Here is a 22,146-nt window from a genome sequence, read left to right as displayed (position 1 = left end):
AAACCATGGCATTGAATTTTTTTATTCATGTGGGATATGAATGCTGCTGGCTGGCCAGCATTTATTGCCCATCCCTTGTTGCCCTTGAGAAGGTAGTGGTGAGCTGCCTTCTTGAAGTGCTGCAGTCCGCCTACTGTGGGTTGACCCACGATACTATTAGGGAGGGAATTCCAGAATTTTGACCTGGCAATAGTGAAGGAACAGTATTATATTTCCAAGTCAGGATACTGAGTTGCTTTGGAGGGGAACTTGAAGGTGGTGATGTTCCCATACATCTGCTTCCCTGTCCTTCTAGGTGGAAAAGGTTATATATCTGCAAGGTGCTGTTGGAGGATCTAGGGTGAATGTTTGCAGTGCATCTGGTAGGTACACACTGCTGCTACTGAGTGTCAGTGGTGAAGGGAGTGGATGCTTGCAGATATAATGCCAAACAAGTGGGCTGCTTTGTCCTTGATGGTGTCATATTCCATCATATTCCTGACATATGCTTTGTAATTAGTGGACAGGCTTTCGGGAGACAGGCAGTGAGCTACCCGCTGAGATATTCCCAACCTCTGATGTGGTCTTGTACCCATTGCATTTATGTGGTGAGTCCAGTTGAGTCGATGGCAGCCCCTAGGGTGTTGATAGTGGAGGATTTAGTGATGATAACACCATTGAATGTCAAGGGGTGGTGGTTAGTTTGTCCCTTATTGGACATGGTCAGAGCCTGGCATTTATGTGGCATGAATGTTACTTGCCACTTGTTAGCCCAAGCCTGGATATTGTCCAGATCTTGTTGCATTTGAACATGGACTGCTTCATTGTCTGAGGAGATGTGATTGGTACTGAACATTGTACAGTTATCAACACACATCCCTATTTCTGTCCTTATGATGGAAGGAATGTCATTGATGAAGCAGCTGAATGTGGTTTGGCCTGAGGAACTCCTGCAGAGATATTTGGAGGTGAGACTACTGACCACCAACAACACAATCATCTTGCTATGTGCCTGTATGACTCCAGCCAGCAGAGTATTTGTCCCCTGATACCCAGTTTTACTTGAGCTCTTTGATGCCATATTTGCTCACATGTGGCCTTGATGGCAGGGGCTGTCACTCTCAGCTAACCCCTGAAATTCAACTCTTTTGTCCATGTTTGAACCAAGACTAGAATGAGGTCATGAGCTGAGTGGCTGAACCCAAACTGGGCGTCACTGAGCATGTTATTGCTGCGCAGGTGCTGCTTGATAGCACCATTAATGACATATTCCATCATTTTAGAGTAAACTGATAGGGCAGTAATTAACTGGATTGGATTTGTCCTGCATTTTACGTATACCTGGGCAATTTTCTGCATTGTCGGTTAGATGCCAGTGTTGTGACTGTACTAGAAGAGCTTGGCTAGGGGAGCAGAAAATTCTGGAGCACAAGTCTTCAGTACTATTGCCAGAATGTGGTCAGGGCCTGTAGCCCTTGCAGTATCCAATGGCTCCAACTGTTTCTTGAAGGTTGCTACAAATTCTTCAGCCTTATCCGTTGGACTGATGTGCTGGACTCTTCCATCATAGATGATAAGGATATTTGTGGAGCCTCCTCCAGTGAGATGTTTAATTGTTCGTCACCATTCACAACTGGATGTGGCAGGACTGCGAGCTTAGAATTAATCTGTTGTTTGTGGGAATCCTTACCTCCATTTATCACTTGCTGTTTATGCTGTTTGCCATGCAAGTCATCCCATTTGATAGCTTCATCAGGTTGAAACCTCATTTTTAGTTATGCCTGGTACTCCTCCTGGCATGCTCTCCTGCACTGCTCATTGAACCAGAGTTGATTCCCTGGCTTGATAGTAATGTTTGAATGGGGGATATGCTGAGCCATGAGGTTGCAGATTGTACTGCAGTACGATGCTGCTGCATTCGATGGTCCATAGCTCACACATGCTCTTTAAATTGCTAGATCTGTCCAACGTCTTCCAATTTAGCATGGTGATAGTGCCAGGCAATACAATAGCAGTTATTCTCAAAGTGAATGTGAGACTTTGTCTTCACAAGAACTGTATGGTAGTCAGTCTTACTGATACAATCATGGGCAAAAGCTTTTGCAGCTGGCACACCCAGTTTATGGCCCAATCAGCTCAATCAGTAGTACTGCTGCTGAGCCACTCTTGATGGAGGACATTGAAATCCTCCACCCAGAGTACATTATGGTCCCTTACTGTTCTCAAATGCTTCTTCCAGATGTTCAAAATGGAGGAGTACGGATTCAATAGCCGAGGTATTACGGTACGTGGTAATCAGCAGGATGCTTCCTTGTCCACATTTAACCTGAAGCCATGAAACTCCATGAGGTCTGGAGTCATTGTTGAGGACTCCAAGGGAACTTCCATGCCAGTTGTATACCACTATAGTGCCAACTCTGCTAGGTGTGTACTGCCAGTGGCACAGGACATATCCAGGGATGATTATAGTGGTGTCTAGCACATTGCCTGTAATCTATGATTCTGTGAGTATGACTACGCTAGGCCAATTCAGAGGGCAATTAAGAGTCAACCACATTACTGTGGATCTGAAGTCACATGTAGGCCAGAAGAGGTGAGGGTGACAGATTTCCTAAAGTAAAACCAAATCGTTGTTTTCCAACAATCAACAATCTATTCATCGTCATCAGTAGATTCTTAATTCCAAATATTTTCATTGAATTCAAATTCCACCATCTGTTGTGTCAGGATTCAAATCCGTGACCCCAGAGCTGTAGCTGAGTTTCTGGATTAATGGTGATGGTGCCCCGAGGCTATCACCTCCCCATGCCAACAGTCATAAGAAACCATAAGAAAAAGGAACAGTAATAGGCCATTTGGCCTCTTGAGCCTGCTCCACCATTCAATAGGATCATTTCCACTTTTCAGCCTTTTCTCCATAACTCTTGATTTCCCTTCTGATCAAGAATTAATCATCTCAGCCATAAATATATACAAAGACTCCTTCCCTACAGCTCTCTTTAACACAATGTTCCAAAGGTTCTCAACGCTCTGTGTGAAGAAATATTTCCTCAGTCTTACATTGGTACTCTTATATTCTGAAATTGTGCCCTCTGATCCTAGCTGTGCATCACCACCACCTCCACCGCCCCTCACCCCCATCCGAGCCTTCATGAGGGACAACATCCTCTCAGCGTTTACCCTCTTAGGCCCCTTAAGAATTTTATGCAAACTCCATTGAGTACAGTACCAAACTGGTCGACATTGCTCAACATTGGACAATCTCTCCATACTAGGGATCATCCTAATGTATTTTCTTTGAGCTGCATCAAATGACATTATCTTTTCTTAAATAAGGAGTCCAAACTGCTCACAGTACTCCAGATGTGATCTCACTCGTACCTTGTACAACAGCAATAAGATCTCCATACACTTATACCACAACCCTCTTGAAATAAAGGCCAACATTCCATTAGCCTTCCTGATTACCTGCTGCTCCTGTATATGCTAAATTTCTGTGTTTTGTGCACAAGTATCCCCAAATTAAGTTGAACACCAAGGACCTGGATGAAGTATCTCAAAATGTTCAATGAGCTCAAATAAGTGATCAGTGTTGAGGAACTGTTATATTCTAGCAGTTACATCACTAGCTTCACACATTGTTGTGAGGTCAGTGATAATCTCTGTTTATCACTATTCCACATTCACATTCATATTTCACACACCTCACAATTAGCATTTCTTCAAATCCAATACCATATCTTATAAATTGTGTACATTGCTAGTTATTCATCCATGACAACCACAAACTGCAAACATACTTTCACTGACACTCCCTTTCTCATGGAGGTTCACAATGTGAGGCAACACAGTCTAATGCCAGGCAGGGGAATGGATTGAATCACTGACATAGTCATATGTATTTGTCTTCATGAAGGATGGAGTGCTCGGTATCATTAGTGACTAGTGAGCCATGACTAGTGGTAAAGTTGAAACCATACAAGATAATGGTATATGATCATAGAGATCTACAGCACAGAAAAAGGACTTTCAGCCCATCACATTCCACCAGTCAAAAACAAGCACCCAACTATTCTATTCCCATTTTCCAGTACTAGACCCATAGACTTGTACTCATCGCAAATGCACATCTAAATACTCCTTAAATGTTATGGGGATTTCAGCCTCTACCACCCTTAGAGCAGTGAGTTCCAGATCCCCACCAGCCTCAGTAAAAATAGTTTTTCCTCACGTCTCCTCTAAACCCTCTACTCACCTTAAATCTATGCTGCTTGGTGAATGATCCTTCCATTGTCATTCAACAGTTTCTTTCTGTCCACCTCTTTGCCCCTCATAATTTCATACATCACAATCATGTCCCTCCTCAATCTCCTCTAAGTAAAACAACTCCATTCTGTCAAATTTCTCTTCATAAATTGATCTCTCCAGCCCAGGCTACATCCTGGTACATGTCCTCTACAATTTCTCCAACTCAATCACATTTTCTCAAATTGTGACTTCCATAACTGCACAATATACTCTCACTGTGGTCAAACTAATATTTCACACAGTGTCAACATAACCTCTCTATTTTTAAACTCCCTGCCTCACCTAATAAAAGCAAGGAACCATAAGACTTCATCATCACTTTATCGACCTAGTCCGATACCTTAAGGGACTGGTATACTTGTTCTTCCTTGGTGTTTTCCATGTGCTACTGTTCATCGTGTATTACCTTGCCATGTTTGTCTTGCCCAAGTGCATCACCTAACACTTATTTAAATTGAATTCTATTGCAAATAATCAGACCATCTTATCCTCCTGAAATCTGATGTTAAGTTTACCACCTGACCAAGTTTTGTATCATCTAATCCCTACAGTGTGGAAAGATGCCATTCAGCCAATTGGGTCTGCACCAACTGTCCGAAGAGTATCCCACCTAGACCTATCACTGTAACCCCGCATTGACCACGGCTCATCCACCTAACCTGCACATCTCTGGACACTAACAGTAATTTAGCATGGCAAATCTGTCCAATTTGTACATCTTCTGATCATGGGAGGAAATTGGAACATTCAGAGGAGACCTATGCAGACATGGGGAGAACGTGCAAACTCCACAAAGTCACCCAAGTCAGGAATCAAATCCTGGTCTCTGGCATTGTGAGACAGCATGCCACCCTAATCTATGATTTTACTGATCAAGCCTCCAACATATAATTCTAAATCATTTATATAAACTACAAACATCAAGGGCCCCAACACGTAACCCCTGTAGGACCTCACTGGACACAACTTTCCAATTATAAAAGCATTCCTCAACTATCAGTCTTTGCTTCTTTCCACATAGCCAATTGTGGATCCAATTTGTCAAATTTCCTTAGATCCCATGGGTTCTTACCATTGCTATCTGTCCTCCATGTGAGATCTTATCAAAAGTCTTGCTGAACTCCAGATAGACTACATCAAAAGCATTGCCGATTTCCACACACCTGCTCACCTCTTTGAAATATTCAATCAAGTTGGTCAGGTATGAGCACTCCTTAGCAAAGCCATGCTGACCGTTTGCAGATTAATTCTGTCCCTTAGAATTACTTCAATACTTTCCTTATCACGAAGACTCAACTTACTGACCTGTACTTTCTTAGTTTATCCCTTCTTGAATAATAGTGCCACATTGGCTCTCATCCAGTAGATTGGATTACATTCCTACAGTGTGGAAACAGGGTCTTCGGCCCAACAAGTCCACACCGACCCTCCGAAGAGCAACCCACCCAAACCCACCTCCCTCTGACTAATGCACATAACACTATGGGCAATTTAACATGGCCAATTCACCTGACCTGTACATCTTTGTGTCTATGGGAGGAAACCAGAGCAAACCCACACAGACACGGGGAGAATGTGCAAACTCCACACAGACAGTTGCCCGAGGTTAGAATTGAGCCCGGGTCCCTGGTGCTGTGAGGCAGCATTGCTAACCACTGAGCCACGGTGCTGCCCCCAGTACTCTGGCACTTCCCTGTGATCAGACACGAATGGAGAATTTTTGCATACACCCCTACCATTTCCACCCTTGCCTCACCCAACAACCTGGGATATAATTCATCCAAACCTGAAAATCTGTCTACTTTTAAGCCTGTTAGACCAATCAGAGTCTTGTCTCTACACTAATGTTTAAAACTAAATCACAGTACTTCCCCATGATTTCTATCCCCATATTGTTCTCTCACTGGTAAACACTGATCCACATGGAACATTACTCACATCCTCTGGCTCCATACACGAAGTACTACTATTGTTCGTAATAGGCCCTACTCATTCTGTCATTATCCTTGTACCCTAAACGTACCCATAAAACAACTTTGGATTCTTCATTATTTTACCTGCCATTATCCTCTTTTAGTTCTCCTAACCTCCTTTTTTAAGTTCTACATTCAATACTTCTCTACAGTTCCTGCTACTTTGAGCTCTTGATAGCTGCCAGAATTCTCCCCTGTTCTCTTAATCTAATCCTCCATATCCCTCAATATCCATGGTTCGCAGAATTTGATGGTCCCATGCTTTCTCTTTTCTGGAACATATTGGCTATATATTCTTCACAATTCCTTCTTGACTGAATCCCATTGCTCTGAGACAGGTTTACTGAAAGTATTTGCTCCCAATCCATTATTATGATTACTAATTCAGTTTGTAACATTCCATTTCCCATTCATCCCACAATGTCTGCTGATTTACAAGCTGCTGATTATGAAACCATCACTCACTTACCGACACAGGGCCCCTCCTTCCTTCATAGTCCTACATTTGTACCTTTCTCTAGTTAGATAACCGGAACTGCTTGTGGCCACACAGTGGTCAATTTGCAATGGTGGACAAGCAGTAACACACTGATGATGAAGTAACAAAGATGCTCCACTCCATACTCTGAGCCATTAGCTCAGATATTGCTGCTGCATATTATGCAGAGGAGAGAACAAATACAAACCTAAATGTGATCAGACATTGACCACAAGTGATCTTCAAATAGGGCAGGAAGCAGGGATAGCCAGCTCACCAGAGGTTATGCATAGGTTTGACTGCAGAAGACTTAAATGAGCATATCAATGGAGTGGGTTTAGACGAAGCTGATGGTACTTTGTGTACAGACAAGCCTGGCAAAAAGTTGGTATACAATGTCACGAAGTATGGAGAAGTCTGAATGAGCACAGGGAAGTTCTCAGAGATTGGAGTCTGCTCTTTCCAGTATGGAAATGGAAGCCAACATAATTAGCAAACCTGTAGAATCTACTGATGTGACCTGATGGCCAATAGGTTTCTTCTGAATGCCATAGTTTCCTCCCAGAGTCCAAAGATGTGCAGATTAATGGAATGGCCATAGTGAATTCTTAATAGTGTCCAGGGATGTGCAGGCTAGGTGGATCAGCCATGGAAAATATAGGCTTACAGGAATAGGGCAGGGGGGGTGGATCTGGGTTGGATGCTCTTTTAGAGGGTCGGTGTGGACTCAATGGACCAAATGGCTTCCTTTTACACTGTGTGGATTCAATGATTCTAATGGTTAGACACTACACAAAATCTAGGAATTGGAATAGTACCTCAGACAGAAGTCCTACTGAGTCAGGTTGCTACCATGCAAACTCAAACTGCTGCCATCGTGAGAAATGCAGGATTTTATAGCAGTTCAACAGATTATTATGATTTCTATATTGCCATGTACAAGAGAGAGACAGTGGCTCTATTTGGTCACCCATTGTACCTGCTGCCGAAGAGTCCCGCTCGTTGCGTTTACCCAAACTAACTTTTCTAGTCTTTGTGTTCCACACTGGACATTTTGAACAGGTTTAAAACTGTCAATAACCTTTGATAGATTACACCTCAGATAATATGCCTTGGATCAAAATGGAGCTTCAACACCCCAGCCCAAATGAACCCATAGATACTTGGAATTAGTATGATACTTTATAAATGAAAAATATTGATGTAACTAATACAATACTAAATTATGTGCATGATTTTCTATTAGCTTAATAAGTACAACTTTAAAAGCTCAAGGGTAGGTCTGATTATAATTTTAGAACAGAAGATTCATTACAGGAGACAATTCAAAGCAGGAATTCTGTTTGAAAAGAGAATTATCCATCACATGAGGAGTTGCAATAAGAAGTCAAATGGCTCATCAATGTGCTGTCCTACAACAATTTCCAAATGGAACATCAGTGTGTTTTCTAACAGCAATTTCAAATTGTGTAACAGTTTTGCCTGTTTTATTTGGAGGTTTGTTGAGTGGAAGCTAGATCATTATCCTCAGGGAGGAGTACAGAAATGAACATCCCATTACCCAAGTACTGAGTGCCATTTCATCCAGAGCAAAAGCAACAATGACGAATATTCACTGATTATCTTTTTGGCGAGGAAGTGATACTTTTGCATAGTCAGACACTAAGATGTGAAATTTTCTTTTGTATAAACATTGCTTACTTCATGAATTACTCCACACTGTGGTTATAAGATTACATTTTATGAGATCGATATCAATATGGAATCTCATGCTGTGAACATCTAGTTACTAATTAATGAATTAATAATTAAATTAATAATGGTATAAACAATTGCGCAGTGTCATTGTCTATTCAAGCTGTATGTGTAGTACCTGCTCCATGATATCATTAACTTTGTCACGCTCACAGTCAAGAATTACTTGTCTCTCCTTTTTATTTTCCAGATCCTGAAAAAGTGAGCGGTAGGCTTCATCTTTTCTCTCATCTTTTATATTTCCTACGTTGATTGCAGTCACTTGCCACTTATTTTCAGCAGCAGCATCGAGGACCGCCTGTAAGACTGACAATCCTGGAGAAAAGAACAGCAGAATACAACCTCCAGATTACATTTACAGCCTAAGAAAACTGTTTAAAAAATGAATTATTCTACTAGAAATCAACTAATGCTCACTTTTTGATATTTGCATGTACTTAATGATGGCATGCTAAGATTATTAGTTTAATCTAACAAAACCTTTCAGGATATTTTAAGGTGATTACTTTTACATAAATATAAAACATTAATACATCAATCATAATCAAAATTAGAACACAAGTAGGATTAGCAGAAGACCAGAAACCCCTCAAATCTGCTCAAATTCATTATGATCATGGCTGCTGTTGGGCATCCAATCTTTTAATTTGATAGATTTCTTCTAAAAATTTTGGAAAATTAAACAAGTTGTCTTTTTCCAATCAATGTATGAAAATATGTGTGAATTGATTTCCCTTCCTTATAGCTACCAGTGGACTTGAACATCAAGAAGAATAATGAGGGAAAAGTGATTCAAGTGCAACAATAAAGCCTCCCATCATATTCCTACTAGTCATCAATTTCCTTCCTTTGGCCAACTTATGACTGTTCCTGATTAGCACTTTCCTCCATTGATGTGGAAAGCAAAAAAGCTGCTCCATTTTCCTGCATCCAGCAGAAGAAACATTGGATTGGCCTAATGTTTAATGACAGAAAGCGAATCTCCAATCCTGCTCCAATTCTTCCATATGTGGTGAAGAACATTAATGGGCTTCTCTGTTTCCCCCCTCGTGTTCGCTCTCAAGCTCCATAACAACACCTGCGACTTACCTTTTTCCCTTTGCCTGATTCTAAATTTTCTGTTCCTCTTACAGGTTCCTCATTCAGCAGCAAGCTCCCTCATGTAGCAACAACCATTAAAAAAAACCCTTCTAATGCTCTAATTAAGTCACAAAGTAGGAAATGGATTGTGGTCACAGGCGAGTAAACCAAATTCTTCACCGCAGTTATTAATTGATGAATATGATTACTTTAAGACACTAGAACAGGATTGAAAACTGTAATTTTTCATGATACTGTCAGAAAATACTGTCCTAAATCCATGAATCATTTAAGTATAATTTCCTTCAGGATTACGTAATTTAGTATATACATCACCTGGAACTAAAGCAGTGATATAAGCAACTATCTGCAATGAAAGGTAGGACACATCCTTTGTACATGCAGGATCAATGAGTCAATCAAGAGGGAGCTAGTATATATACATAATATCACCCTTTAAAGCAGGATGTCGAAAAGCACGTTGCAACTAATTAAACACTATTTAAGTGTAATTAATGTCGTGCATGTAGGAGACATAGCGGCCTATATGCAGACATGAGGCTCCCACAAACAGCAATGTGATAATGACTGGATAATCTGTTTTATGATATTAATTTGAGACAATAGTAACCAGGACCTGTGTTACTGGATTTGTTACATCCACGTGAGAGGGTAGTCTGAGCATTGATCCGACCACTTACCCAAAATCTGTACTCTGACAGTGCAGCACTCTGTCAGTGTGGTACTCACAAGTCAATTATTACTGTATCATCCTAAATTAAAATTTAATCTCTCAACCTTTTGTCTCATGAACAAGAATGATATCAACTGGGCTGTAACTGTTTCTTATAGCAGATAGTAGAGAAATCTATTTCATCATTGGAATTACTTTAAAAAAATACAACTGCATTTATTTATAAGACTAAGTGTTTTGTATATGGAATGTGCATCCCATAGCTGTCAGTAAAGCTCACTCTAAATTGGAAATCAGGTTCCCATATATCAGTTGCTGATCAAGAGCTTCCTATGATTCACCAGATCAGACTTTACCCCTCCCTGTAGGTCGAGGTCCTGTGCAGACAGAGGAGGAGAGGTAACTGAAGGAGAGGGATTGGAAAGGTGGACAGGCGATAGGATACCATACTAGGCTGCTAGTATTCCTAGCTGTGAAGCCAATAGGAATATCTAAAAGGATTGAAATGGCATGCCCAATAGCATGCTTTGTTCAGGTTCTGTCAAGTTTAACAGTAGCATCCTCAACTTCACTCACACACTGAAAGGTTTGATACCAGTTTCAGGTGAGCACAGCCAATGCAACTCAAGGGGATCAAACTGTAGAAGGTTTTGTTGTTTCACCCCCTCGCTTACTTTCTTGAAAGATTAGTGATAGAATGAATGCATCAAACATAAGGACTATATCATCATCATCATCATCATCATCAAGCCTGTTTATCTTTTATTCCACATTAATTAACTTCCTTTCTCTTCAGGGATGTTTTGATTTTCATTTTTATTGGATGAAAATCTAAAAAAAATTAAATGAAATTTCAGAGTATGCATCTCATTTTAAGATTTGGATTATTCACCCCTGTATTCATCCCTAAGTGTTATCATTTTTAACTTAGCTGAATTGTTAGATTACTTCACAATGTAATGATTATACATACCCACTGCACAAAAAGAAAAAACAAGTTTAGTGTAACATATAGACAAAAATAAACATGTGTACCTCTGTCGCTGTCATACAGATAAGCAAACTTTTCCCATTGATAATATTCAATCAAACTAAGGAGAGCACCCTTGAGATCTGGCCTCATCTGTATGACAAATTGATGCAAGCCATCTGCAGGAAAGCTCGGGGTGATGAAAGAAACATGCAGTGTTCCACAGAATGACGTAAGCGTGTTGACAGACTTCTTGTCGTAAAATCCAAAAATTGCGTAGACCCCTCTCGAAAACTGGGAGCAGACTGCGAGAGAAAGAAAGTCAAAAGGAATTTTAAAATTATGAACACTCAAGAATCAATCAGAGTTTTGTTACCACTAGCATGTTCTCAACCTGAAACAAAACTTGTTTTTCTGTGAGAATGGAATTGTACCAGTGGAACATATACATTCAATCCAGTGAGTTACTTGTACTTCTTTCAATTTATTCATGTCCGCAATGAATGTTGGATAACCAGTCATTACACCAGAAATGTGAGCAATTCTGTACCAACTATCAGTGTAACTTCATGGTTTGCTTGCCTTTTTAATGATCCATCTTAATCTCAATCTGATCTTTGTCCTTGTTTTGTTTGTTTTACATTGTTTTACTGAAGTATGATTTAAGCTGAAAAATCCTCATCTTTCTACTGGAACTTTCTGGCCTATGACATAAAATCACCTCAAAAACTTCACTACCATAACTGCAGCGCACATTTTTTCTCAGAAATCAGTGCAGGTATTGTCACAAGGTTCCACTGGAAAGCAGGGGTTATAAATTGGGTCTTAGCATATGAATTTACAGTTTATAGATGGCAGGGGTCTGCAGCTTAGTGTCCATCTGATTTTCCTCCATGACACCTCTGGGCTACTGGCGCATTCATACATTTCTATCATCATCACCTTAGTGTATGGATGTAGGTTTGCTCACTGAGCTGGCAGGTTCATTTTCAGACATTTCATCACCATACTAGATAACCTCATCAGTGAGTCTCCGGATGAAGCAACGGTGGTATGGCCCACTTTGTCTTTATGTGTTTAGGTTTTCTTGGGTCGGTGGCGTCACTTCCTGTGGTAATGTAATTTCCTGTTCTTTTTCTCAGGAGGTAGTAAATGGGATCCAAGTCAATATGTTTGTTGACAGGGTTCTGGTTGGAATGCCATGCTTCCAGGAATTCTCGTGTGTGTCTCTGTTTGGCTTGTCCTATAAATCTTCTCAAAACTCATTATCACTTTAGTGATTTATCATTTCCTGCTTTCCATCTAATTACAAGCTTTTGTTTGTCCTTGGTTCTTCTCCTCCTTATAGGATGTTCTTTATATGTCTTTATAAGTCTTTAATTTCTTTCTGAGGAAAGATCAACTTTTTTTTGTGTTATCTCTGTTTCCAACATTGTCTTTATTAGAGTGTTCAGCAAAAGTTTTCACCATTTAGCAGAGCCATTAACACAAAACCATGGAATCCCTACAGTGTGGAAATTGGCCCTTCAGCCCCAACAAGTCCACACCAACCTTTCAAACAGTAACCCACCCAGACCCATTCACCTCCCCTATTATCCTACATTTACCCCAACTAATGCACCGAACCTACACATCCCTGAACACTATAGGCAATTTAGCATGGCCAATCCACCCTAACTTGCACATCTTTGGATTGTGGGAAGAAACCGGAGCTCCAGAGGGAACCCTCACAGACATGGGGAGAAGGTGCAAGCTTCACACAGACAGTCGCCCAAAGTTGGATTCAAACCAGGGTCCCTGACACTGTGAGGTAGCAGTGTTAACCACTGAGCAACCTGCTGCCCCATAGCCATTTAGTACTGATGAATTTCAGATGAATGCATTGATCAAACAATATAGGTTTGATGTTTACCCTGGAATTTTACTAAAATAACTAAGAAGTTACGTTTCATGTCAATCAACATTCCAATACACAGATACATTTACTTTATAGCATTATTAGCTATACTTTTCTCTATATTCAGTTCTTCTGCTTTCAGTGAGCTGCTGTTCACAGTCAAAATGTTTGACAAATCAATACCAATAAAATAATGTAATATTACTAACAATAACAGACATCCAGAAGTGCATGGAGCATCAAATCAGTGAGGATGGAATTTATTTCCTATTACCTAAATTACACTGCAGAATCTCAAACCAGCAATTTATTGGAAACTGTTATCATTAAATGTAACTTTTTCCAATGTTTGCTGGAATAATATGCTTAGTTTGCATATTCTGAAGGAACTGCCAAACATGATAAATATCCTCCATTTAAAAGTATTTTGGCAATAAAAGGAACAGAAATCTCTTTTTAAAAATCTATTCTTCAAATTAATCTCTTGAAAGAAAGGATAAACTGTAGATCTCCAAGGATCGAGAAACCACATGCAACAATTTATGTAAAGGACATAAGTAAGCAGAAGACTTTAAAAGCTATCGCAGAAAAATTCCAGCGAAATTGTTGGAAAAAACCTTGTAATATAATGCACTCAATACTTGCTAACAAGATTAAACTGCGTTTTTAATGTTTTTATATGAAGCTTTCACATAGACTGCTCTCTCATCAGGCCCAGACAGCTTGTCAGGAATTTACTTGAGGGTCACTACACCTCAGGCAGGGGCTGATGTAGGGATACAGGGTTTTCATGGTGATCTCAGTTAGTACAGAAGCAGTAGACTAACCGTGTTTTCAATTTTCAAATAAATAAAAAAGGAATTATTGTACATTTCAGACCACACTGTAAAGCTTCATCTACTGGAAATAATGATGGGAAAGGATATGACCTCAGTACCTCTGCTATTAATCTATTTCCCGCATTTTGTATGTAGGTTCGATCTTATCAAGATAGGTGATACTTTCACTATCTTGGATTAGACCTCAGATCAGGAGAAACTTTACCTCTTGTTCAATCAAAAGCCTAAGCAGAAATAGCCTGTCACAGGGAGCAATAAAGAGGGGAGCAGCTCACAAGACCACTGGCTATGAACTAAGGTTTATAGGAAGGGGCTAGGTCTCTTTGGCATGTCTGCGTATGAGTATCTCAAGGCTTGTCATGTCAGGTAATGGCAGCTACCTGTAGTCTCCTAGAGATGCCTCCCCTGCTTCATCAGTGTCTTTTAAGTCACTACAGCCCTCATTATTTTGCTTCTCAGTCCTTCAAGAGTTCAACTGGAGACATTCCCATAATTTTACATTCATTAGCTCACAATTACAGGAGACAAAGACTCAATGGTCAGAGCTGCCTAGAATGCGAGCTTGGCCTGCAATAATGCCTGTCAGATGATTGGGCACTTTAGTTACTTTCCCATAGATGGAGGACATCATCAACTGCACACACAGCAACCCAACAGTAATGGGGTGGTGTAGATAGAATGTCTCCAGACTAGTGATCTGGACATCATAGGAGATAAAGGAATTTGAAATCAATTAATGTTTTAAAAATCTGGAATTGAAAACTAGTCTCAACGATGATGACAATGAAACTATCATCAATTGTCATAAAGACTCATGTGGTTCACTAATGCCTTTCAGAGAAGTAAATATGCCACCATTGACTGAGCTAAATGTGATTCCTGAACCACAGAAATGTGATTTACTCTTGACTACCCACTGCAAGAGCACAAACCATACAGCTCAAGGGCAAATAGAGATAGGCAATAAATGTTGATGTTGCCAGCGATGCCAACATTCCATAAAAGAATTAAAAAAGAGGCATTTGCTGAGCATAAGGGCTGAGCATATGCGCATCCACAAAGAAATGTGTATTAAATTGCCCGGAGAGATCTGGATCCGTATGTCAGTATCAACCAGCATAACGTTGCACAGCAGATAAGATCTGGCCTTGTAGAGGGGACAAGGCAAAGAGCTTAGATCCTACTTCAATAGTTTAGAGAGGGAAGGGGTATTATGTAAGACCAACAGTGGTAATGATGTAACACACCTGCAGCTGCTCCCATTTCTGTTAGACACACTAGGTAAACTCTAATGCAAGATTCACCCAGGTCGCAGTGGATAGATGTCGTTTGCAGACAAAATATCAATTCTTCTTCCCATCTTCCAAATGCCACTGACAAACAACCATGACCATTCACATCTTTTCATCCCTTAATTTCCAGTTAAGAGGTGTGTTTTGATGGAACAAATGGGTTTTATCACTCTTGACTGATTTCTTACATTTTTGTTCATATAAGGGAATGAGTAGACAGCCTAATTAAATTCGTCGATTTCGCTGCTCGTTGGGTGCTGCCTGAACTGCTGTGCTCTTCCAGCACCACTGATCCAGAGCCTACTTAAATTGTTTCCTGAAAGTCTACAAAAGCTCAGAAATTCTGATCAGTCAGAATCCCATCGCTTTTGGCAGGTGACACCCAGGCTGCACTTTTCTCATCAAATCTTTCACTTTTCATCTCATTAATTATGCAAATGGATCCTGGCAGTCTTCTGGAATATAAACAGAAACTGTAGAAGAAACTTGGCAGCTTTGGGAGTTCTCTGGTGAAAAACAGAGTGACTGTTTCAGGTCCAGTGGTCCTTTATCACTGGAAATCTGCTAGGAAACGGCAGTATTTATGCTGAAGACAGAGGCTGGTGGGAAGGATTGAGCTGATAGGTGGCGATGGACCCAGAGTGAGAGAAAGACAGTTGGCAGACAAAGGGCGATAGCATGCCAGGGAAGGTAAAAAGCTGGTAATGGTGGCAATGAGTATGTAAACATTAATTGACTGAAAGCGGTCCGTGTCATGACAGGGTCTGGATTAAGAGATGAGTAAAGGACATGGAAGAAGGTGTTCAGGCTCTAAAGCTATTACATTTGATATTCAGTCCTGAAGGGTGTAGGTCCCTGAGTGTGAGATGTGATGCTGTTCTTATCGCTCGCGCTCAACCTCATTGGAGCACAGTAGCATGCCCAAGGCAGAAGTGTTGGCCAGGGAACATGGTGGCGTGTTGAAGTTGCAGGCAACTGGAAGCTTGAGAACATTTTCGCAGACAGAATGTAGGTGTTGTACAAAGCAATCAAATAGCCTGTATTTCATCTCCCCACATTGTAAGCAGTGAATAAAGCAGACCAGATTGAGTGAACTACAAGTATATCGCTGCTTCACTTGGAATGTATGTTTAGATCCTTGGATAATAAGGAGGGAGATGAGAAATGGGCAAATATTCCACTTTCTGCAATGGCATGGGAAATGCCACCGGGGGTTGGTGAGGTGTTGAAAGTGGAAGAGGAGAGAACCAGGATGTCCTTTGATGGAATGCTCCCTGTGAAATCCTGATGGGGTAGAAAGTGAGGACCGGTAACCCTAATGGTGTCCTGTAAGCGAAGAGAAGGGGTGAGGACAAAAGTGCAGGAAATAGGTCAGACACAGCTAAGGGTCCCATCAAGCATGTTCCCTGGCCAACATCTCTGTCTCAGACCTGCTGCAGTACTCCAGCAAGGTTCAATGCAAGCTGGAAGAACTGCATCTCTATTGCATTTGGGTACCCTGCAGCCTTCAGAACTCAATAGTGAAGTCAATACTTTTAGAACCTGAATACCTCCTTCCATTTCTTTTACCCAGTCTGGTACCTCAGGCTTTGTCATTACATGGGCTGCTTTCAGCATAGCTATTCATTTTCACCTACCCAATCTCTCCATTGTCAGCATTTCTCCTTCCTGGCTTGTTATCAATAACTCCTTTATCTGCCCAACCTTCTTTGCCTCTTCTGGGCTCCATCTCCACCTATCCACTCACTTTATTTCTCCCCAACCCCCTTTCCTCAATATAAATACCACCTTTTCCTAACTAGCATCTGCTCTGAAGAAGTGTCACTGAACTCAAAGCATTAACTTTGTTTTCTCTCCCTAGATCTGCTGAGTTTCTCCAGCAACTCCTGTTTTTGTTTCAGACCTTCAACACTTGAATTTCTTTGTTTTATCTTTATCATGGAATCGTGCAGCAAGACAGGCACATGTGCTCATTACTGCCAGACCTTTGGGATGTCCAGGCCACTGGTGCCATTCTTAAACCCCAATTCCACCCTGTTTCAGACACTGCAGGCCACAGCTATGGTCCTGTACCAGTGCCCACAACAAAATGGCCATAAAAAGTAGGTTGGATCTTCAGTGCAGCTACAGTGACTGAGAGGTCCTGTCACAACAGTGCCCCGGGCAAAGAAGGAAGAAGAATAATGTTTATTTGTGTTCCATAAGGGTAAGTGCCACTATCTTCTATCTGCTACTTCTCAGTTGCAAAACCACGCTACACTCAAAGTCTGTCATTGCACATGTCTCTCACCAAGGCTCATTGAATCCAACACTCACTATTGCATGCAATGTGTTCATCCAAAGTTTCTCACCCACCTGATCCTTGCAAACTCATAATCATTCCAATCCTCTGCATATCTTACTTATTCGCTATTGACAATCCACCACCAAGTGGGTTTAAACTAGCTCAGAAGGAGGATGGGAATCTGTGTCATAGTTCCAGTACACAGGTGGATGAGAGTACGGAGGACAGGGACAGGATTTCATGGTCACAGGAATGTGCTGCCAGACAGCAAGCTGGTTTGAAATGTGTCTACTTCAATGCTAGGAGTATCCGAAATAAGGTATGTGAGTTTGCAGCATGGAGAGGTACCTGGGACTTTGATGTTGTGGCCATTTTGGATACATGGATAGAGCAGGGTGAGGAATGGATGTTGCAGGTTCCAGGGTTTAGATCTTTCATTAAGATCAGGAAGATGGTAAAACGTGGTGGTTTGGTGGGGGGGGGAATTGGGTTTATTACTCAAGGACTAGTATAATGGTGGCTGAAAGAACTTTTGATGGGGACTCATCTGCTGAGGTGGTATGGGTTGAGGTTAGAAACAGAAGAGAAGAGGTCACACTGCTGGGAGGTTTTCATAGGCCTCTGCAGAATTCCAGGAATGTGCAGGAGAGGATTGGCAAATCAATTCTGGGCAGGAGTGAAAGGAACAGGGTCATTATGGGGACTTATCTTACCTAACATTGACTGGAAATGCTATAACTCTAGTACGTTGGATGGATCAGTTTTTGTCCAACGTGTGCAGGAGGGTTTCCTGACACAGCATGTCGAAGGGCTAACAGGAGGGGAGGCCACACTGGATCTGGTACTTGGTAATGAACCAGGCCAGGTGTTTGATTTAGTGGTAGGTGAGCACTTTGGAGGGAGTGACCATAATTCAGTTAGCGATGGAAAGGGATCGGTAATGCCACAGCACAGGTCAAGAGTTATAGTTGGAGGAAGGGCAATTATAATGTGATTAGGCAAGACTTAGAAGGCATAGAATGGGGTAGCAAAAGCAGGGGATGGGGACAATTGAAATGTGGAGCAGCTTTAAGGAACAGATATCGCGTATCTTTGATAGGTATGTCCCTGTCAGACAGGGAGAAAGTGATAAGGTAAGAGAACCGTGGTTTACTAAAGAAGTTGCATCTCTTGTTAAGCGGAAGAAGGAGACTTATGTGACATTGAGGCAAGATGGTTCAGATGAGGCTATGCAGGGTTACAATGAAGGGCTGATGCCCGAAACATCGAATTTCCTATTCCTTGGATGCTGCCTAATCTGCTGTGCTTTAACCAGCAACACATTTTCAACTATGCAGGGTTACAGATGAGTTAGGAATGATTTACACAGAGAGTTAAGAAGAGCAAAGAGGGGACATGAGCAATCTTTAGCAGATAGAATAAAGGAGAGCCCTAAAGATTTCTATAGGTATGTGAGGAATAAAAGGATGACTAGGGTAGGAATAGGGCCAAAGACACAAGTGGGAAATTATGTGTGGACTCTGTGAAAATCAGGGAGGTGCTTAACAAATATTTCTCATTGGTTTTCACTTAAGAAAAAGAGAATATTGTACAGGAGAAGACTAAGATACGGGTTATTAGAATAGAAAGGATTGAGGTTAGTAAGGAGGAGCTGCTATCAATTCTAGAAGGAGTGAAAGTAGACAGGTCCTCTGGGCCAGATGGGTTTCACCCGAGGATTCTCTGGGAAGCTAAGGAGGAGATAGCAGAGCTTTTGGCCTTGATCTTTGAGTCGTCATTGTCTACAGGCTTGGTACCAGAGGACTGGAGGATACAAATGTTATGCCCTTGTTTAAGAAGGGCAGCAGAGGTAACCCAGGTAACTATAGACCAGTGAGCCTTACATCCATTGTAGGAAAAGTTTTGGAAAGAATTATAAGAGATGGGATTTACAATCATCTAACAAGCAACAATTTGATTGGAGATAGTCAACATGGTTTCATCAAGGGAGGTCATGTCTCACAAACTTCATTAAGTTTTTTGAGAAGGTGACCATGCAAGTGGATGAGGGTAGGGCAATTGACATGGTGTACATGGAGGAGAAAGTGAGGACTGCAGATGCTGGAGATCAGAGCTGAAAATGTGTTGCTGGAAAAGCGCAGCAGGTCAGGCAGCATCCAAGGAGCAGGAGAATTGACGCTTCGGGCATAAGCCCTTCTTCAGGGTTCCTGAAGAAGGGCTCATGCCCGAAACGTCAACTCTCCTGCTCCTTGGATGCTGCCTGACCTGCCACACTTTTCCAGCAACACATTTTCAGTGGTGTACATGGACTTCAGTAAAGACTTTGATAGGGTTCTATTGGAGAAAATTCAGAGGCATGGAATTGAGGGTGATTTAGCAGTTTGGATTAGAAACTGGCTTTCTGAAAGAAGGCAGGGAGTGGTGGTTGATGGAAAATATTCTGGCTGAAGTCTGGCTACTAGTAGTGTGCCACAAGGATCTGTTTTGGGACCACTGCTGTTTGTCATTTTTATAAATGACTTGGATGCAGGCATAGGTGGATGGATTAGTAAGTCTGCAGATGACAATAAAGTTGGTAGAGGACTAGACAGTGTGGAAGAATGTTACAGGTTCCAGGAGGACTTGGATAAGCTTCAGAATTGGGCTGAGAGGTGGCAAATGGAATTCAATGCAGATAAATGTGAGGTGATTCACTTTGAAAAGAATAATAGGAAGGCAGAATACTGGGTCAATAGTAAGATTCTTAGTATTGTGGATGTGCAGAGGGATCTTGGAGTCCATGTACATGGATCCCTGAAAGTTGCCACCCAGGTTGATGGTGCTGTTAAGAAGGCATACAGTGTGTTAGGTTTTATTGGTAGAAGGATTGAGTTCCGGAGTCGTAATGTCATGTTGCAACTGTACAAAATGCTAATGTGGCCTCCCTTAGGATATTGTGTACAGTTCTGGTCACCCCATTACAGGAAGGATGTGGAAGCATTGGAAAATGTGCAGAGGAGATTTACCAGGATGTTGCCTGGTCTGGAGCAAAAGTCTTATGAGTAAAGGCTGAGAGACTTGGGTCTGTTCTCATTAGAGAGAAGAAGGCCATGTGGGATGCAAGATGATCAGAGGATTAGATACGGTGGACTGTGAAAGTCTTTTTCCTAGGATGGTGACATTGGCTTGTACGAGGGCGCATAGCTACAAATTGAGGGGTGAAAGATTTAAGACAAATGTCAGAGGCAGGTACTTTACTCAGAGAGTGGTAAGGGTGTAGAATGCCCTGCCTGCCAATGTAGTCAACTCAACCACATTAGGGGCATTTAAACAATCCTTGGATAAGGACATGGATGATGATGAGATAGTGTAGGGGGATGGGCTTAGATTAGTTCACAGATCAGCGCAACATTGAGGGCCAAAGGGTTCTATGTTCTAAGTGCAGAACCATACTGTAAGTGGCTCAAAGATGTGTCATGACGGTGTGACGAGACTGGTATTAACATTGCCAGATGCCAATATCTGTGGAAATGTGGTGTGTGCAGCCATTGTCTATGGCATGTGTAAAGATGTTGGTGCCACGTTTCCACAATGGATGTTTATAGCAGCAAGTGGCAAGCTGGAATCTTTAAGTAATCACTCTCAGTTTCATGTCAGGAGATCTTATCAACCAGTTTCGAGCTGGCACGTCAGAGAATGGGAAACTGCATATTCATGAGATGAGATTCAGTGGTAATGAGGTTGATAATGAACAATAATCTATGCAATTGGATTGCTCACTAGCAAGAATTTAGTCTTGCTGATTGAATATTGATTGGAAATGAGGCTTTTTGTTATTGACATAAAGAAAATCTTCACTGCACATCTCACCTAATATTTTTAACTTTCCCATCATGCCCCACATTGTTCAGGGGCTGGGTAGATTCCACCCAATATTTTGAGTCCAGTATGACTGTTCTTCAGAACTTGAGGCAGAAAAGTGGTGGGATTTAATGTTGTGAAAAAAGGCAAGAGGAACAGAAGGAAAGTCAGGGCAAGGTTGAAGGGCACAGGAGAACAGGTGTCACAGAATAAAAAGCTAAAGGGAATGGCAATAGTGGAAATGGTTGAAAAGGAAAGACAGGTTCAGAGTAGGTGTTGATATAATTGTAAAATATTGATCAGCTCTGACAAAATCAAAATTAAGTAAACCAGACACAGGAGAGGAGGAGCGATTGATACTGGCATCTCCATGGCTGTACCTTGTGAATGTTTTCCAGCCATAACTTTACACTGTCTACTCTGTCATTGCAAGATAAACTGGCAGCAGCAATGACTATATTATCCTATAGAAAGTGTACAACTGTCCCTTCCAATGCAGCAAACAGCTAAAGGTGAAACTCACTAGATTCTCGATTCACATCTCTGCCCAGGACCAACAATGCTTACATCTACTTCTAGCTGCCAAGTGCTCCCTTACTCATCCTTCTTCTATTCCCTGATCGAGTTGCATGACCCATGCTGATCCCATCTCCACAACTGTACAGGAACTGCACAGTTACTCCTGATTCAAGTTGGAGGAGTCAGAAGATTTCCCGACTTAACAGAAAATCAATCATTCATGAGGGATTGACTAACT

At 41.4% G+C, this 22,146-nt stretch overlaps 1 protein-coding gene across 3 annotated transcripts in view; it reads right to left on the bottom strand.

The window, feature by feature from the left end:
- gria2b (glutamate receptor, ionotropic, AMPA 2b) overlaps window positions 1-22,146 on the bottom strand; it is a 155,733-nt gene that overhangs the window by 96,667 nt on the left and 36,920 nt on the right. For all 3 annotated transcript variants that reach the window (XM_060851650.1, XM_060851648.1, XM_060851649.1), the window contains exons 3-4: window positions 11,303-11,542; window positions 8,612-8,808 (exon numbers count right to left, since the gene is read on the bottom strand). In XM_060851650.1, coding sequence (XP_060707633.1) covers window positions 8,612-8,808; window positions 11,303-11,542 — 437 coding nt within the window. The remainder of the gene's footprint in view (window positions 1-8,611; window positions 8,809-11,302; window positions 11,543-22,146) is intronic.

The sequence above is a fragment of the Hemiscyllium ocellatum genome, chromosome 36 (genome assembly GCF_020745735.1).
Source record: "Hemiscyllium ocellatum isolate sHemOce1 chromosome 36, sHemOce1.pat.X.cur, whole genome shotgun sequence".
Lineage (NCBI taxonomy): Eukaryota > Metazoa > Chordata > Chondrichthyes > Orectolobiformes > Hemiscylliidae > Hemiscyllium > Hemiscyllium ocellatum.
The sequence above is the reverse complement of the archived record's forward strand: the minus strand, read 5'-3'. Positions and strand labels throughout refer to the sequence as shown.